This window comes from Protopterus annectens, chromosome 6.part1 (genome assembly GCF_019279795.1).
Source record: "Protopterus annectens isolate FY-2018-M chromosome 6.part1, PAN1.0, whole genome shotgun sequence".
NCBI lineage: Eukaryota > Metazoa > Chordata > Ceratodontiformes > Protopteridae > Protopterus > Protopterus annectens.
In genome coordinates, this window is record NC_056738.1 from 335,463,204 (window position 1) to 335,482,405 (window position 19,202).

The 19,202-nt window shown below is 44.6% G+C and overlaps 1 protein-coding gene across 1 annotated transcript in view; it reads right to left on the reverse strand.

Moving 5' to 3' along the window:
- Positions 1-19,202, reverse strand: part of MTA2 (metastasis associated 1 family member 2) — a 1,757,597-nt gene that overhangs the window by 328,213 nt on the left and 1,410,182 nt on the right. The window contains exon 17 of the mRNA XM_044075372.1: positions 15,919-16,147. Coding sequence (XP_043931307.1) covers positions 15,919-16,147 — 229 coding nt within the window. The remainder of the gene's footprint in view (positions 1-15,918; positions 16,148-19,202) is intronic.

Below are 19,202 nucleotides of genomic sequence, written 5' to 3' on the forward strand. Positions count from 1 at the left end.
CTCACTCTGAAGAATGTAGACGTCTGTGCTGTCACTGAGACCTTGTTTAAAGCTGCATAAAGTACTCCAGAAGTGGAAGGCTACAGTGCCTTCCACACATTTTGACCAATAGCAGTACAGATGGGCTAAAGGTGGAAGAGTCTCAATCTACATTAATAACAAATGCAACTCTAGGCAGTTTAAACAGGATGATGCCTTGGAGCTCATCCACATCCAAGTTTCTACAGACAAGGTTGCTTACCATGTCCTAGCCAACAGCAGATCGACCTCCAAGACCCTTGAAGCTCAACTCTTACCTAGAAAAACTAGTTACCATCCAACGTTTCCTAGACTTCAACAACACACACACACACTGGACCAAATACTGTGCATTACAACCAGAGGATAAAACATATTGGACCTAGTACTCACATACATGGGAGAGCACTGCACCCCCTCCTCCAGTGTCATGTCCTCATTGGTAAAACTGGACCACAAAACTGTTTCCCTCAAAATAAAAATCAATCTGGAAAAATCAACTAAATCCGCAACAGTTAGGAACTATTTCAAGCTAACTACAGCCTATTATGTGACAATTTTTAAAACTTCATGGCTCCCCCAAACCCCAAGAACAAAACTACCTCTGCAAACTTATTTACAAAAACCCTGTACAAACATGTAGATGGCTGCATTGAAGCTGCCAAACCTACCAGAAGCAAGCCCAGATGTAACACCAAAAACAAACCTCACAGGTGGAATCATTACCTTAACAGGGTACATAACAAAAGGAAAAAAAAAGTCATGGTCAAAATCAAAAAGACCAACTCTCAGACAGAAGACTTGTCTGATTAAACAAAACAAGAAATTAAGACAGTCCAGCAAGGCCAATTACAAGGACAGGATAGCCTCTCAGGCTAAGGACAATCACAAGAGCTTCTTCAGATCTGTCAGGAACCTTAAAGGTAATGCTCAGCAGTGTGCAAAACTGGTGATAAATGGCACAAATTTCACTGACCAAGGTGACATAGCGAATCGACTGGCTGATAAATTTAGCTCCAACTTCACTCCCCACTACTCCCTGTGGAATCCCTTCTAGCATCCCCCCCACCAGCTATCAAAGGGAGCAGGTTCTGGTGGTGCTCACTATGACCAAAAACACTGCTTCAGTGGGCTCCGACAATATGCCCAGTTGTCTTCCTAAACAGCCTAAAACAGGCCTAGCAGGACTACTTGAACTCCAACTACAGCCTAAAAACAAGTTACATGCTAGATGACTGGACAGCTGCATCGGTCATCCTTCTTCATAAGGGTAGGCCATCAACAAACCCACCAGTCTGACAAGTCTGATATGCAAAACTATGGAATGATTATCATGGAAATGAACAAGGACATTGTCAACCTACAGACAATGGATCCATCCCAGTGTGGCTTTAAGGGAAGGTCCTGCATACTCAACCTGGTAGACTTCAGGAGGGTCACAAAAGTTATAGATGAGGGAAAAATGGTGCATACCACCCATCCTGACTTGGCAAAGGCGCTCAGTACAATACCCCACCTCAGGTATTGTTGATAAATACTTAGAACTAGGCATAAATCCCTTCATAACTCACTGGATTTCTGGCTGACACTCAGACAAGACCCATGAAGTTAGAATTGGCGAAATCACCTCCACCAGACCACCAATCATTAGTGGAGTACACCAGGGGCTCCTTGTTGGGGCTGCTCTTGAATGGCCTCTACTTCTCAGAAGTAAAGGCGAATGTCAAAGGCCTCTGGCTCACCAAGTTCACAGATGACTGCAAATTGGTAGCTATCAGATTCCCCCAATGACAGCAATGTCCTAAAAGAGTGTTTAATGCAAACAAATGGCTGGTTCCAAAGCCACGGATTAAAACTCAATGTGAAGAAATGCATTATAATGCCCTATGAGAAATTATACACCCAAGCTAATTATTCCATTGATAAAACACTCCTAAGAATGGGCCCAATAGTTAGGGATCTGGGAACATATGCCTTCGACCAACACAAAGCCAAGATATTAGCAAAATCATTCTCTATCACCCAAATAATAAGCAAAGATTTGGCATCCAGGTCCAAGGAAGTTATACCATTCCACTCAGCCTTTACCAGACACATCATTAAGCAAAATGCCCCCTTTGGCATGTACCTAACACGGCACTTGCAACAGTTGGAACACCCTCAAAAGTTCCTCACCAGGAGGATAAAAGGTATGAATACTCTGTCCTACACAAACTGCCTTAAGGCCTTATCTCTGTACTCAGTCTCCTACAAGTTACTGAAAATCAGTCTATGGCTAGCACATAAGGCATCCTCAAATCCATCCCTGATGAATCTCTTGCAAGTCCGTAAAACAAACAGCATCAGAAATGCAAGACCCAATGACCTGAATTTTGCTTGCGACATAAGACGTGCTGGAGAAACCAATACGTCTCTCAAAGGATCCTTGCGCTATGGAATAAGCTTCTCACCTACACGAAACAGAGCTCATCCTTGACCATATCCAAATGAAACCCTGATCACTGGATGGGAAAAAAATCACAAATTCACCCCTGTTCTGGCCCCTATGTCTCTAATAGACATACTATGAGTAAGTAAATTAATCCACTATTAATATACCCCCCACATAACCTTAGCTACCTCTTTACTAACCCCCCCCTCCATATAGGCATCCAAGGAGGTCTGGGACAAAATGGGGTGGACTGCACCACTAGGCTTGTAAAAGACCATGGTGGCAGTTAGCCTGGTATAAACCTATGAACCCCATTAACTTCACAACTATAACTGCTAGTATTTTGACTGATTCTTTAAAGGCACCAGCAATCTTTAACAAAGATAGTTGCAGAAAACTCTGAAAAAGTTGTATTAAATGATTCTGATACTATGATGCAAGCAGTGAAAAAGTAACCTTCGCAATAGCAATGTTAACCTTTCTTGAAAGAAAGGTTAGTTGTGTAAGAACTTAACATAAAAAGAGGTTATGTACTCACCATAACGTTCCATCTGAGTAGTTATACTTAATTTTTCTGCAACCTGTGAGTATTCGGATCCATATCAGATTCGAGCCAGCAAATTATTTTCTAGCATCTGCTCCGAGCTCCTCCCCCTACCCATAATGCACCATCTCCTGCCTTCCCTCAGATCAAGTTTGCTGCAACTATACACATTAGCAACTCGGCCCCAAGAACCCAACATACTTATGGATATAAGGTCAGGGGGACAGAGGGAGAGAAGGTTGCAGAAAAATGAAGTATAACTACTCAGACGGGACGTTATGGTGAGTACATAACTTCTTTATCTGAAGCAGTTAACTTAATTTTATCTGCAACCTGTGGGACAGAGTCCCCAGCTACTTAAATCCTGGGAGGCCCTCATGAAAGGATATTCCTGAGCACCGCAGAGCCGAAGGATGCTCTTCCTCTGGAAATCAGGTCTAATTTATAATGAGAAATGAAGGTATGTGGATTTGCCCAAGTTGCTGCTGCGCAAATGTCATCCAAAGAAACCCTAGACCAAAAGGCAGCAGAAGTCGCCATGGACCTGGTAGAGTGAGCTTTAATTATACCAGGAGGAGATAAACCTTTTGCTTTGTAAACATACGAAATGCAGTGTGATCCATCTAGCTAAGTAAACCTTGGAAATGGCCTTTCCCAAAAAGGGTTTGGAAAAAAAAATGAACAATTGGTTGGACTTGCAGGATGACTTTGTTCTATGAAGATAGAAATGAAGTTATCTAACATCTAACAAGTGAAGTTTATATTCACCCTTGTGTTGGGAATTGGGAAAGAAAATGGGTAGATTAATAGACTGGTTTATGTTTGATTCAGATGCCACTTTGGGTAAGAATGAAGGATTTGTACGGAGAGATACCCCATCCTTATGGAAGACCAAATAAGGAGGCACGGCAGAAAAAGCCTGAAGCTCAGAAACCCTCCTGGCTGATGTAATGGCCACTAGAAAGGCTGTCTTCAAAGACAAAAAATTTAGTTCCACTTGAAGCTGCAGGTTCAAAGGGGGGAGCCACCAATGCCTGGAGGATGAAGGTAAGGTCCCAAGGAGGCACCAAATCTTTGACAGGAGGACGCAAAAGAAAAGTGCCTTTAAGAAAAGCCTTACACACCCTAGAAGAGGCCAAGGCAAAGTTATCTTCCCCAACATGAAAATTAGAAATGGCTGCCAACTGTACTTTCACTGTGGAGAAGCTAGCTCCTTGCTGAAAGATACTAGACAAAAAAAAAATCTAACACCACCGGAACAGGGGCTGTAAAAGGATCCAGGTTCCTGTGAGAGGCCCAAATGGAAAAACGCTTTCATTTACTGCAATAAACTTTCCTAGTGGAAGCTTTAAGAGAGGCCACTAGTATAGATTTTACAGGGGATGAAAGACCAGGAGTCCTGACAATCAATGAAACTGGAGCAACCAAGCGGTCAGCTTGAGGCTGTCCAGGTTGGGCAGGTAGGCACTCGAAGGATGAGAGATTAGATCCGGGCAGGGATCCAGAATCCACGGATTAGCTACAAGATGAGACCAAAGGAAGGGAAACCAAACTTGGCGAGGCCAGAATGGGGCAATGAGGATCACTTTGCACCCCAGACAGCAAACTTTCTGAAGAAACTTCAGAATGAGTCATAACAGAGGGTAAGCATACAGAAGCCCAGGGGGCCAAACATGGACTAGAGCGTCTCGGGGGGCATCCCCTGGGGAGGGAATCTGAGCAAAGAACTCGCTGCACTTCGCGTTGGAAGGAGATGCGAAGAGATCGCAGCAAGACTGTCCCCATGCAAGGAATATCTCCTCCGCTACTGTTTCAGAGACCACTCGTATGGCATCAGAATAGCCCGACTCAATCTGTCCGCTAAAATGTTGGGAGTGTGCTTTGCAATCAGAAACAGACCGGTGGAAGTCGCCCACTCCCACACTCTCATTGCCTCGCGACACACGGGATAGGATCTGGTTCCCCCTTGTTTGTTGACATACCAGACAACCGACATGTTATCTGACTGAATTGCAATCATTCCGAGAGGGAGGATACTGTAAAAGGCTTTCAACGCTAAAAGCACTGCCCTCATCTCTAGAACATTTATATGCAACTTGGTCTCTCTGTCTGGGACCACATGCCTTGGACTGTCCTTCCCAAACAGTGCCACCCCCACCCAAGTTGGGAGGCATCCGTGGTCACTGTGGCTTGGACTGGGGATGACACGAAGGGCCATCCCGCTGCAACCTCTGGTGAACTTAGTCACCAAAGGAGGGACGTCCTGCAGGTGTGACAAATTCGGATTGGAAAATCCATGGGCAGGTCTAGCCAAGATCATTGGACCGCGAGAGTCCATTGAAGAACCCACATATGATGGCATGAGCAAGGAAGAATAGATATAGAGGCAGTCATGATGCCCAGAGCCTGCAGAATATTGCTCGGCTTTCAAAATCTGAGGTTTCACTATTTGAGCTATGTGACACCTGAGATGCAAGACCTTTCTGGTGATAAGAAAACTTTTAGCTGCAAAGTGTCTGGCCGTGCCCCGATGAAGTCTATAACTTGTACCGGTTGCAATTGGGATTTGTGACATTGACTGTAATCCCCAATCGATCTGCCAAGAGAAGAACGTAGTCTCGGGCCAGACAGAAGAAGCCTGGTCGACGCAGCGAAGAGCCAATCGTCCAGGTACGGAAAGACCTGAATTCCCTAAAGCCTCAGGTGAGCTGCTACGACTGCCATTACCTTGGTGAACACCCTGGGGGGGGTTGTGATGAGATCGAAGGGTAGAGCTCTTAACTGGAAGTGACTGGCTCCCAGCCGGAAGCAAAGAAATCTCCTGGAGCTTCTGTGAACTTTGATATGGTAGTAGGCATCCTGGAGGTCTAACCGAGCACATCCAGTCGCACTCTCGGAGATAAGGTAGAATGGACTGTAAGGTGACCATCTGGAACTTTTCTTTGGCGACGGACAGATTCAAGCTTGACAGGTCCAAGATGGGCCTGAGGTCCCCCCATCTTTTTTGGCACTAAAAAGAACCTGGAGTAAACGCCTAATCCAGACTGGCCGAATGGGACCAGTTTGATAGCTCGTGTTTGAAGTAGCTTTAAAACCTCAAGCTGCGGCCACCCTGTGAGCGGGTGGAACATCCAGGAGGTGTCTTGTAGGCCCCGGTGGGGCAACAAATGGGACAGTGTAGCCGCTGGATATTATTTGTAAACCCCAACGATCTGCAGTTATGGACTCCCATGCCGCTGGGTGCAATGACAATCCCCCCCCCACCGACTGCCTCCAGAGTAGGACAGTCGGGCAACCCCTCAGGGCTGTTGGGCAGGCCGGTCAGAAAAAGGTTCTCTAGACCGGAAATGACTAGGACCACATCTACCTCTGGGTCGGCGTCGATCCTGTCCCCCTCTGCCTCTGGGGGAATAGTTGTCCTGAGACACCCGAGAAAACAGATTTCCGGAACCACATTTTCTTTTGCCTTATTTGATTCCTAGAAAAGGACCGCTGAGGGTTAGAGAAGTGGTTCCCGAAGGCAGACAAAGTCTTCCAGACTTTTTCGCTCTGGACAAGTGTGTCACGTACTGTCTTCCCAAAAAGAGAGGAACCGTCATAGGGGGTATTGATAAATGACACCTTGAAAGGGTCCACAAACTGACAACATCAGCCAGTTGTGATGCATTATGGCTATGCCTGTCCCAGCTACCCTAGCTGCTCCTTGCATAGCATGGGAAAGGAGACGCATGGACTTGTTCGATACAAACTTCAGAGTAGACATTTTCGCAGAGAACAGTTGTTTGTCCTGCTGCGATAAGGACTCTGGGGGTGACTCAGCGTATTCTGAGACAAGGTCTCGCTGAATCCGGATAACACGTGCCAAACAGTTCAGCACACGGATGGAAAAAGTCGCTGACGAATAAACACGCTTCCCAAACCTATCCACCGACCTGGACTCTTTGTCCTTAGGCAGACTGAGGAAATTTCCTGTGCTAGTTCCTTCTTGGTGGCTGCTGCGACCACCATAGCGTCAATGGGGGCTCCTTTAGACCACGGTTGTCTGTCGATGGGAGGCGACAGAATCTTGTCAGGGCGTTTGGGGATAGGTTCTACGGTGTCAGGCTCCTTCCATGCCCGCGTGGTGATAAGGTCCACCAAGGGATCCGCTGGCGACACCCAGGAAGTAGATGGGCCGTGCCAAAGATCTCCAGGAACATGGACTCATCCGAAGGTTTTGGGGATGACCAACCTTCCCTCTAGCAGAGAATCTCCATGATGTCTCAAAAGGAAGCATCTTCGGGAGGTGACCTGGGGGAACCTTCTCGTTCCTCTAAGTCTGTGTCCATAGTGAGGGACTCAGGGGAGTCCAAGTGCCTTTTGCACTTACGGTTGCCCTCTTCATTGGGAAACCCCCAAGAGGACTTGTGAACCGCAAGGGGGTTCCTCAGAGGGAATAACCTGGGGGGTCCTCTGGCACGGGCTGTCCTTGAGACAAAATGAAGGGAGTTGACGCTAAATGCAGAGAGGTCTGGGTGGAATCCGAGGAGATGGGCTGGGGTCTCAATCCTTGGGAGAGAACCTTCTCCACCACTTTGAATGCAGATGGAGAGCATACCTCTTTGCCACCCAGCAAGGAAGAAGCCCTCCCTGGGTCCTAAGTGGGGATCGGAGCCGAAGCAAGGGCAGCCTGAGGTCCAGGGGAACGGTTCAGATACGAACAAGCCGCAGCCGAAGAAGAAACCGTAGCCTCAGGTCTGACTCCCGGTCCACGGCTCAGAGTCACCCAGATCCGAACTAGCCGGATCTGAGGAAATCAAGGTAACAGCTGGAGTAGAGGATGGAGGAACCATCAGCGCCAAGCTACCAGCTCCAAAAAGTGTCTGATCCAAAAACCCCAAAGCAGTCACCTGAATCGGGGAAGGAGAGATGGGGCGGAAAAAGGGCATGGAGGTCCCCCATCCGGAGGGAGAGGGGCCTGACAAGAGTCCCATCTGTATTTGGGCCTGAAGAAATCTCCGCATCATCCTGTCCATGTCCAAGTCTGATAGGCTCAGAGTCTATTGCGAAAAAGCAACAGACTCTGATCTGGCTGGTCTGTGCAGTTAAGGGTGAGAAAGGCCTCAGATCCGAAGATTCCAGCGGCTCTGGCGAGAAATGGGGTGATCGGAGTCATGGAGAAACTGGCCTTGAATTCTTAGGAGGAGGGCTAAGGAAAGGCTCCCTGTCCGGGGATCTCTTACGAGGCCCACAGCTCTCAACCTTCCATCGCCAAAATGAGGAACACTCGCCTTCATAATGTGGAACAAATGGGCAAAATGTGGAACACATACTAATGGCTTACTAACAACTTCAACTAGGAATGTCATAGGATGGTTAAAATACGCTGGTTTTACTTATAAAGAAGATCCTTTAATGAATTAATATGATTAATTTCAATTTACCATGGATTTCACTTAAAACAATTCCTATGACCAAATGTGTGACAGACTCTTTCAATGTGGAACTTTGAGGAATTTCGAGGAACATGAACTTTTTAAGACCCCAAATGAGGTAAGTTCCTCGTAATGAGGTAGACTTGAGAGGTATGACGAGGTCTATCCCTCCTCCTTTCTTTATCCTCCCTGCACCTTTCTCTGTCCTTGTGTCTGTCTTTTTCTTTCTCTTTCTTTTTGCTTGTCTGCCCCAGCACCAGAAAAAGCAAGAGTTTGAGTCCCTGTTTGGATGGGACGTTTGGTGGGAGTATCGAAGAGCAAGGCCGAAGCAGAATTCAGCATAGAAGCAGCGAGAAGACCCTTGGCGACCAATTTGGCTTTTCGATCCCTGAGGGCTCTTGGGTTAAAACCCGCACAGATAGCACACTGGGTGGATAAATGGGGCACTCCCAAACAAATTATGCACAGAGTGCGACCATCAGCCGGTGAGAGCTTGTGGCCACACACTGTACATTTTTTGAAGACTGATTTAGGCTGATTAGTCATAATCCAACACTGAGCGCCACTCCTTACAGAAAGAATACAACACACGCTGAGGTAAAGTGGGCCTAACAGCAACTGACAAGACAAAAAACTTTTTTTTTTTTGTGAACCGGCGAACAAAGTGTTATACTAATGGGGGAGATAGGATACACTAACGATCACAGATGCACTAAATAGGAAGAAGAATCCCAACTAACTTATCTCTGAGCTCAGAGCAAAACAGACCACGATGCTCACTATGGTGCGGCAAACGTAATCTGAGGAAAGGCAGGAGATGGTGGTGCTTTATGGTAAGGGGAGGAGCTTGGAGCAGATGCTAGAAAATAATTTGAAATGAAGTTAACTACTTCAGATCGATAGATGTTCTCCTCTTCTCTGTTGCAGTATTCTTTACATGAGGGAGTTGCCTGCCAAGGTGACCCATTGTCAACCAGTATATCATAGACTTTTACTACTGTAGGGTGTGCGGTATATGTCTGACGTAGGCTGCTATTGGATGTAGGCCATAAGTGACGTACACAAGCACCATCTCTTAAGTGGGGAGAGCGCCCAAGGGACAGAGAAATCAATGCATCCAAGAACAGAACAAAGTGGGGAAAAAGGGTGAGAGAATACTACAACAGAGAAGATGACATCTATTGTGATGGCAAGTTCTTACATAAGTAATCTATTTCCTTCAATTCATCTGCTGGTATTCTCCCTCATGTAAAGAATACAGCAAAGCTCATGCAGAAAGGGAGGTGGAGATTGCAGAAGAATTTTCCAGGAAACCATGAAGAATGTTGTTGTGTATTTCATCTTTTCCCGGTTAGGTGTCACCACAGCAGAACTCAGGTCCGCTAATGATTGGCAGTAGATTTTTACGTGCCGAGTTGCCGGCCCTGACGCACAACCTTCAACGAAGGTATGCCCATTCACGCATGTCTCCAAACAGATGATGCTCTAGCTGAGAATCGAACAGGACAATGTCTTACTGTGAGGCGACAACGCTACCGCAGCACCACCACAGCAGTTTCTAGGAAACCATGAAGAATGACCTTGGCAAACCCTACCCTAGATTTGGAGGTAAATTACAGCTTGTAAATGTTTGATAAAAGTGTGGACAGATGTTCAAGTAACTGTGTGTCCAGCCCTTTCAGGAAGACACTGCCCGAGTAGAGTGAGCTTTGACTAAGCCAGGAGGGGCTTTACCATGGTAGGTATAGCAGAAAGAAATTTATTTGAAAATCCAGTTAGAGATGGTCTGCTTGGATACAGGCAATCCCAGAGCCCTGGGGTAGGAGGACACAAATTGTTGGTCTGATTTCCTAAAACATTTAGTCTTGTGGAGATGGAACCAGAGTTGTCTGTGTACATCAAGTGCGTGTAGGATCCTCTCACTATTATTCTTCGAAGAGGGAAAAAGGTGGGTAGGTGGATGGCCTGGTTTAAGTACAACTAATTAACTACCTTTGGCATGAAGGAAGGGTTGGTTTTAAGGAAATCATGTCTTTGTGAAAGGTCAAGGAAGGCTGAGAAGCCATTAGGGCTTGAAGCTCAGAAACATCCGGTGGAGGTTATAGCCACCAGGAGAACAGTTTTCCAAGTACAGTGTTTGAGGGAGCTAGAGGAGGCTGGCGTGAAAGGTGCTGGAATCGGTTTCGCTTGCACAAAGTTAAGATCCCTCGGGGGAGGCTACAGGTCTCCTGGGAGGTTTAATGAGGACACCTTTTAGAAATTGTTTGGCCTTAAATCTGTAAGCTAAAGGAGGTGAAAGAGGCAAACGTGCAGAGACAGCTGACAAATGTGCTTTTATAGAGGAATAAGCTAAGCCCGCATCAATGAATTTACACAGATGTGAAAGAACCACTGGGGAGGTCCACCATAAGCGGGCCCAGGTTTCCAGCAAGACAAAGGGAAAATCTCTTCCATTTGGAAAGGTAAAATTTCCTTGTACTGGGTTTCCTGACCTACTGCAGGACTTGAAGCACGTCCTCAGAATAAAAGTGTCTGAAGGGAATCAGGGTTCTATCACCCAGAGTCAGCTGAAGGGTTTCCAGGTGTGGGTGGATGAGGGAGGTTCTGGGAGTAGACTCTGAGGTAAATTGTGATAACTGCCCCTGGGCTAGGTGTAGAAAAAGGGGAAACCACTGCAGTCCTGGCCAACAGGGAGTCAACCAGCATGGTTTTTGGTCTGTCCTGTTGAATTTTCAGCAGGACTTTCGGGATGAGTGGTAGGGGAGGGTATGCATAAAGAAACTTCCCCTTCCAAGAGACAGACATGTTTATCCACCTTCCATGCCTGAGGATGAGGTCCTCTGGCACAAAATTTTGGAAGTTGTTTGTTCAGAGTAGAGGCAAACAAGACTATTTGCAGAATACCCCACTGGTGGACAATGTCCAGGAACACTTCCCTGTGAAGCATCCATTCACGGGCCTGTGTTTTGGATCTGCTCAGTGTCTGCCACAGAGTTCTGATCAGAAGGGATGTAGGCTGCCTGAAGAGGCATTTCCAGAAGCAGGCCAGTTCCCAAGCCTGTACGGCTAGTCTGCAAAGGAGGTAGGATATCCCCCCCCCCCCGCTTGTTTAGATACCACAGAACAGTCATTGTCTGTGTAGTTACGTAACCTTCCTGGCCTCAGGAGGGGTTGGAAGGACTGTAAGGCTAAGATCAATGCCTTCATGTCCTTTACATTTATGTGGTCTTTGCTGTGACAGGGGGTCCATCGACCTTGTACTATATAGGCCCAGAACTGCTCCCCAACCTCTATCTTAAGTATCTGCGTACAGGTCCTGAGTTGAGGCCAAAAGATGAATGGGAAGTCCTGTGTTAATGGACAATTGGCAATATCCACCCACTGGAGCTCCTCCTTGAGGCAGGGTAGAAGTGGAACAGGAAAATCTAGAGGGTGGGCATGATGAGAACAGACGGACTTCAGGAATGATTGGAATTTCCTCATGTGGAGCCTTGCCAGGGGTAGCCTATGCATGGTAGAGGCCATCAATCCTGGGATTCATAGAAACTGTCTTGCAGGCAAGAGTTTGAGGGTGAGAATCTGAGAAAACTTGGCAGATCTCCTGGGCCTTTGGTGGTGGTGGTGGTGGGGGGGGGCACCATCATTTTGTCAGTTTGGAATCTGCACCCCAGAAAGACATGATCTTGGCCATGGCTAAGTGGAGGTAGTTTCTCAGCTCGAGTTGGCTTGGAACAGAAGATTGTCTAGATAAGGGAAGATAATGAATGCCTTGGAGGAGACCACTGCTGCTAGGTATTTTGTAAAGACTCCTGGGACAGTGGGGAGTCCAAAAGGCAAGGCAGAGAACTGAAAAATGCCAGGAGCCCACATAAAAGTGTGGGAATTTCCTGTATTTGGGATGAAGGGGGATATGGAGATAAGCATCCTTGATGTCTATGGATGCTAGGAAAGCCTGAGGGAGGATAAGAGGGAAGAGGGTCTGGAGAGTTAGAATTTTGAAAGAAGGCACTTTCAGAAAATGGAGATAGGAGAGATCTAGGATGCGTCTCCACAGGCCTTCCTTCCTGGGAACCAGGAATGTGTGCGAGTAGAAGCCTGTCCTTTTTTGGGTAGGGGCCACAGGCTGTATTGTACCCTGTTCTAGCAGGATTTGCAATAATTGGGTGAAGTGTGGTTTCTGTTCTTTTGGGGGTTGAGGGATACCCCTGAAAGAGGTACTGTGCGCCAGACCATAAAGTATCCGTTTTTTATGATGCTGAGGAACCAGATGTCTTGAGTGATGGATTCCCAGGCAGGAAGGTAGGAGGGCGGTGCAGGGAGAGGGGAAGGGGGCAAGGGCTTTGAGGAAAGAGGAAGAGTCCATTCCATCAGGAAAGGGCTGCTAAGCCATCTGGAGAGCAGAATGTGAACAAATGTGTTTTTTTGGTCCCTTTGGAGGGTTTGGATTGGGGGGTCTGGGACTGCCTGCAGATAATGACCTGTTTCCCAGTGTAGTTCCTGTAAAAGTTAGGCATTGGAGAGGTCAAGATGTGTTTAATGTCTTTTAGCTTCTTGCTCTTTTCCTGTGGGGATCTGAACAGTTCCGCAGATGGTTTGCCAAATAAAGCACTATTGTCAAGGAGAGCATCCATAAGCTTTGCCTTGATGTCCACAGGGTGAGGCTGAAGCCTTAACCAGGAAAATCTTGTTAATGCTGAGGAAGAGGCTGCAGCTCTGAAAGTGGCCTTGACTTCATTGTCGCTGCATCTGATGGTGTCTGACCAGCTGTGAGGATGCAGCAGTAAGACAAGATACCATGGCTTTATTCTCAGAGTCTGGCATGTCAGACACTATCTGACCGTTGTGACCTAAGGTCCATGGTCTGGTAATTCAGGGCTCTGGAAGCTAAAGTAGCTGAAATATACATTTTCTTACCCAGCTTCTACAATTGCCTAGTATTCTTGTCTGAGGGGAGGAGAGAAGTAGAAGGAAGTGATCTGGAATCCTTATCAAAGGCTTCTGAAATCACAGTGGGGTCTGTAACAGGGGCCTTGAAAAGAAGTTTGGTAATATCTGTCTGGCTTTTTAGGGGCCAGAGGCTGAGAGTCAGTGTGTAAAGATGTGGAGGTGAAAGCATCCAGAGAGTCTGGAATTACTGGAGAAATGGCAGGAGGACTAGGGGTCTGCACCTGAAGAAGGCTGTAGTATCACTTTTGGACCACAAACATTTGTGAGCTGTCCCATTTAAAATATCTCATCTTTGCGATGGTCTCAAAGGAAATTTCCTCCATACGGGATTCTGTCCCACTGAAGTCTTCCAGTGGGGAAGCGCAGTCCAAGGGGGAAAGGGATTTGGGATGAGTAAGCTAAGCAATTACTGTCCTCATCAGAAGATGAATCTTCCTCTGAAGTGGCTTTTGCTCTGGCCCTTTTTAGGGGGGTAGAAGGCCAGGCAAGAGGGGAAGCCACCTAGCCTGAGGGAGGTCTCAGAGCCATGAAGGCCCTGAAGAGGGCCTTGAGTAAAATTCTGCCACTCCTTCTGAGGGATTGGTGACAGATGAATGTTTTGTTTTCTGTTTTTTCTTTGCAGGGGTATCCATTGGATGCAAAGAGGGAGGGGCCGGATGTAGGCCTACACTCAGTGAGATATGATTCAACATCCTCTCTCAGCACAATCTGGGTAATTCGTCTTGGGTCTTCTGACACAATGAGCCTAGGTTCCCCCCTGGACATGGGGAGACTATGTCTGGGAGAACTCTCTGGACATGCAAACATCTAGTTCCAAGGTGGCCTGTAAAACAGGCTCAGCCTGTGGATCCGAATCTGCAACACAGTGCATCTCAGAGTTATCATGTACATCAGGAGAGATGTCCGAAGGGATAGGCGCTGCTTCTGCTTCAGGCCTACATCTTTAGGCCGGCCACTTAGTAGGCTCGGTCGTTGGGTCCAAGGAACTTTCCATCGTACTTTTAGCCAAGAGTTGTTGATTCTCCAAGCAAATAGCAAGGGATAAGAACAGACTACAAAGGGTCTTGGGTACAAAGGATTGACAACCTGAAAAAAATTTATATTCGTGGTGGGCCCGAGACTTAAAAGGCACTGGGAATGGTTGTTCTTGTGTGGAATCTACCTTCCAGTCACACTTTCCTTTCCTGGATGACACTAACCTCAACCAAGAGAAAACAGTACCAAAAGACAAATTGATTCCCCAACGGGGCACTATCTTTATTGAAGAAAAATGATTCCGGCAGCAGAGCAATGTTCGGGATTGGCAGCACAGAAGTTATGAGGATGGTGTGCACTTACATCACCTTTACGGCCTATGTATGACAGCAGCCTACATCAGACATACCACACACCCTACGGTAGTAAAAGACTTCAATATCTTGGCTGACACTGGGTTGCCTTGGCAGGCAACTCCCTCATGTAAAGAATACTGCAACAGATGAATAGAAGGACCTCAAATGTATGCCAAACCCTTTTCTAAAGGGCAGCTCAAAGGCTAATCTGAAGTGTAGGTAGAACAAGATGGCTTAATGGCCCAAGTATTATACTTGATGGAAACTAAAGCTTGCAATACTTAAATGAGCCTGAAAGTTTAATAAGGTCTGTCTGAATTTGGCACAAAGATAGCAAGAAGGATTGTGGGATTTCCTTAAAAACATTAACAAATGAGCAATTTTTTTTTTTTTTTTTTTTTTTACTTTGGGTAGAAAAGCACTACTGTAGGCAACACTTTCTAAGTAATGGTTTGGGCATCATGGCAAAGACAGGCAAAGGTGCAGTGATCAAGCACATTCCAAGAGGAAAACATCAACAAAAGTACCTCTTATGACACACTACATTCAAATACGCACCATCACAATTTCTCTGGTGAAAGAAATTAAAGAAAATGAAAGAGGAAGGCTAGATCAGTCAGCAGTTTGAGTGGGACCTTCTTGAAAATGGTAGGAAGTAAAGACATGAATGAAGTCTTTAAATGTCAGAATGAAGTTGTGATTCAGACTCATTTAAAAAGAAAAAAGGCAATGTGTGCAAATTCAAACTGGAAACCACAAATCCACTTTCTGGGACTATACTTGTAACATACTGAACACACAAGCTCTTCAGACAAATTTTAGCATAACCAAACTAGGCAAATGTTTACAAAGACAGATTCATAATGCAAGCACACTGCTTAATCAAGGTGCACATATTCCATGAACTTAACACAAAGCACGATACCTTAACTTAAGACTGACCCCTGCATTAACAGATTTGTATCCAATGATAACCTACAAGCTTGTTAGACGGCTCATTCATCTTGCCATCCCCCCCAAAAATGTGTTCTAAACAAGACACTACTTAAGTGTTTATACTATTGGGATAGAAAATGCATGTGTTTCTATCTACTTGGTGTTGAGTACCATACTACTAAGGTGTAGCCCTACCATTATTTTACTGACGGACAAAACGTTTACTAAATAGCAAAATTACAGTTAACCATCAAATCATGCATGTTAACATGGAGTATAATTTCCCAATTAACTTACATTCTGCTTTGATAGCATTTGCATTTATGGGGGCATAAGGACGCCTTGCTGCTCTGTGTGGCTGAAGGATGTCACGACACATCCTTCTAGCAATCCTTGTCAGTTTGGTTGTCTGAAGCAAAAAAGTTTGACGATTTTTGGCCAAAAGCTTGGCACGGTTAGCACCGCTTGTATATGGAGAAAGGCTGTGAGATTCTGGACGCGATATGTGATTTCTTGAATGAGGCTCCTAAAATGCAATACAAACAGTTAGTAAGAGGTCAGTCATTTGCTCAGTTTCACTTTTCTTCAAATACTCCTTACCTTTCAGCGTCGACAGAATTGCTTTTTTTCTACAACATTCAGTACCTTCTGATGTACCTTTCTTGCAATTTTAAGGGGGGTAATGCTACATTCCTTTCTACAGCAGTAATGGCACACAATCAAGTGCAAAAACACTTGCAATTCTGATACAACTGACCATTCCAGAACACACCAATATATAGTTTCAATATCAAACTTCTATTTACTAAAATCTTTCTCTCCCCTCAAAAAACATTTAGGACTACTACGTTTGTGTTAAAGTTTCATGACTGCAGACGACTTATTTCTCAAATTCTCACTTGCATATTCCAAATTACAGTAAATACAGCACTGTCCACAATTAGACCTTATGTGGCAATTTTATGCTCAAGCAGAAATATGCCTACACTGCCACAAACACTACTGGCTGAAAACAAGGATAGGTCGGGACATTTACTTGTCCACCACCCCCATCTGAGAGTGGTATGGGTGCCAAAATGGAGATGAATTTGCAGTTTCCCATCCATTCATCGAAATTACATTTGGATGGAGTAAGAGAAGTACTTGACTTTACATGGAGTGGAAGATGGTGCCATAGGAGAGAGATTCTCTGTGATACATACCAATCCTTCCAACATACGAGCGAGTGTTAACACTATCATTGGATTTGCAAATGTGTAATATATCTGAAGGGAAATGGCTTGGTGAGGCCATATACAAGAGGCATACATCACTTTTTGGTAGTATGCATCAGGCCAAGAGGAGGGACAATGCTTTGAGACACTCTACAAAGGTTTTTTGCTTAAGGCCTTTGTTTAAATTTTTTTTTTTTTTGTTGAGATGTGAAAGCAATGTGCTTGCTCCAGCTGTAACAATAGGGAAAGGCTGAAAGATTCTGGGCGTGATACCTACCAAATGGGACATTACATTAGAAAGATGCTAAAATGCCTTTACGAGCCCTATATATGCAGGTGTGCACTGTCTGCTCTTATCCATTACCTGAATAACTTTCTTGAAGAAGCTGACGAGGTTAAGTAAGCAGGACCTTCCCATGATAAATTTGAAATGGCTTGGGACAAGAGTCTGTATGTTATCTGTGTTCTTTATTAATTCCATGATCCTTTCCATACACTTACAGACAAGGATGTCCAATATTTTGGAACTGTAATAACCCAGGTCCACTGACACCCCATCTTTATGCAAAGGGAGGATTGTTGCTGCTCTCCATTCATCTGGCACAAAACCTGTTTGGAAGGGGTCTGACAAGTCAGGCTTCAGGATGACTGGTAAGCAATCTCATATGCTATCCAGCCCCATAAAAGTAGTGTTTGTCTATGTTGTTTGGAGATTTGAACAGGGGTGAAGATATAGGTACGTGATCTAGGAATACAAGATAAGGTGGAGGAAGGGCGAAATTTGAACAAAATTTGTCCACTAGTAGATTAGCTATGCCCTCTGTCACAGTATGTGATACCATTTTATTGTTAGCTCTGTGCAGTTAGGGAAATTATTTACGATTTCCAGCATGTTAAAAAAGGCTTTGTGGCGGTCCTTAACATAAGTGGCTATTTTTACTACATTTCTGTCCTTGGTTAATTTGATCAGAGTCTGGAGTTCCTTGTTAAGTTCGGCAAGAGTGTGCTTGGCATCTTTAAAGTTAAATGTTCAAGTCTATGTAGTTTTTGTCTTATTACAGAACCTATTTATATTAGGGTTTCCAATGGGTTTATTTTTAAATTTGGAGTTGTGTTTATGTCAAAGGGGGACAGAGGAATCTTTGCAACTAAATACATGTGCACAGAATTCGGAAGTAAATGATTTTGATAAAAACATAAGCACTGTCCAGTTGAAAGAGGCTTTTAAATTTAGTCACATCAATAGTTTAAGTACACTACCCTTTGCATTATCTTTGAATACAGAGATCTGTGGCAGGTTCTGATCAGGGAGGAAGTTAAAATTGGTGAGAACAAAGTTGCACCATATTGGTAAGGAAAAGCTGCAGGATTTTACTGCCCCTTGTTGGGGTGTGAAAACACTAAAAGCTCTTATGCAGGGTTTAGCGCTTTCATCTGTCACATCGCAGATTTCATCAGAACCAATAAGCTCCTACAGTCCATTCATTTTAAAGCCTTTTAGGCGCCAAAAAATCTCAATAGACAGTAGACATTATTATGTAGCTAGTATTGTTTCTAATAATTGTTTACAATTAGTCAATTGTTTTTAAATAGAGATTTTTTGGCGCCTAAAAGGCTTTAAAATGAATGGACTGTAGGAGCTTATTGGTTCTGATGAAATCTGTATGATAGTGATGAAAGCTTAACCCTGCATAAGAGCTTTTAGTGTTTTTTGCTCCCTCTGAATAAATTTCTTGTTTTTATTGGTATTCGAGTCTCGAGTGTTGGGGAATCTGTAACCTGCTATTTTGGATTTTATCGTTGCTGTTTGCTACATTTTTTATTTCCTTGTTGGGGTGTGGGCTAACTAGTCTGGACTGCAGTTAAGAAATTTTGGAGTATACATGTTTGAAAATGTACATAAATACTCCCCAATGGTTAGGTAGGAGGCATGGGCTGAGAGAGTAGAGACAGGTCCTACAGGTAGATATGATAGAAGAGGTTTTATTAACAGTAAACTGGACATGAAAGAGTTGAGTGATTATCCTAGCTAAGGAGTATGGAGGTGAAAATCAAGAAAATGAAGACACCACCTTTAATGTATTCATCTAATGCTCTAGGTCTGAACATGTGGTAGGCAATGAGACCCTATACTGAAAAAGTGCTCTCATCTATCTTGAACCACATATCAATGTTTTCTACAGTGAGAAGTACTTGTAGGGAGTACAACTTATTTATTTTTGTTAAAATACATATACATACATATATATATATATATATATATATATATATATATATATATATATATATATATACATATATATATATATATATATATATATATATATATATATATATATACACACATATATATATATATATATAAAA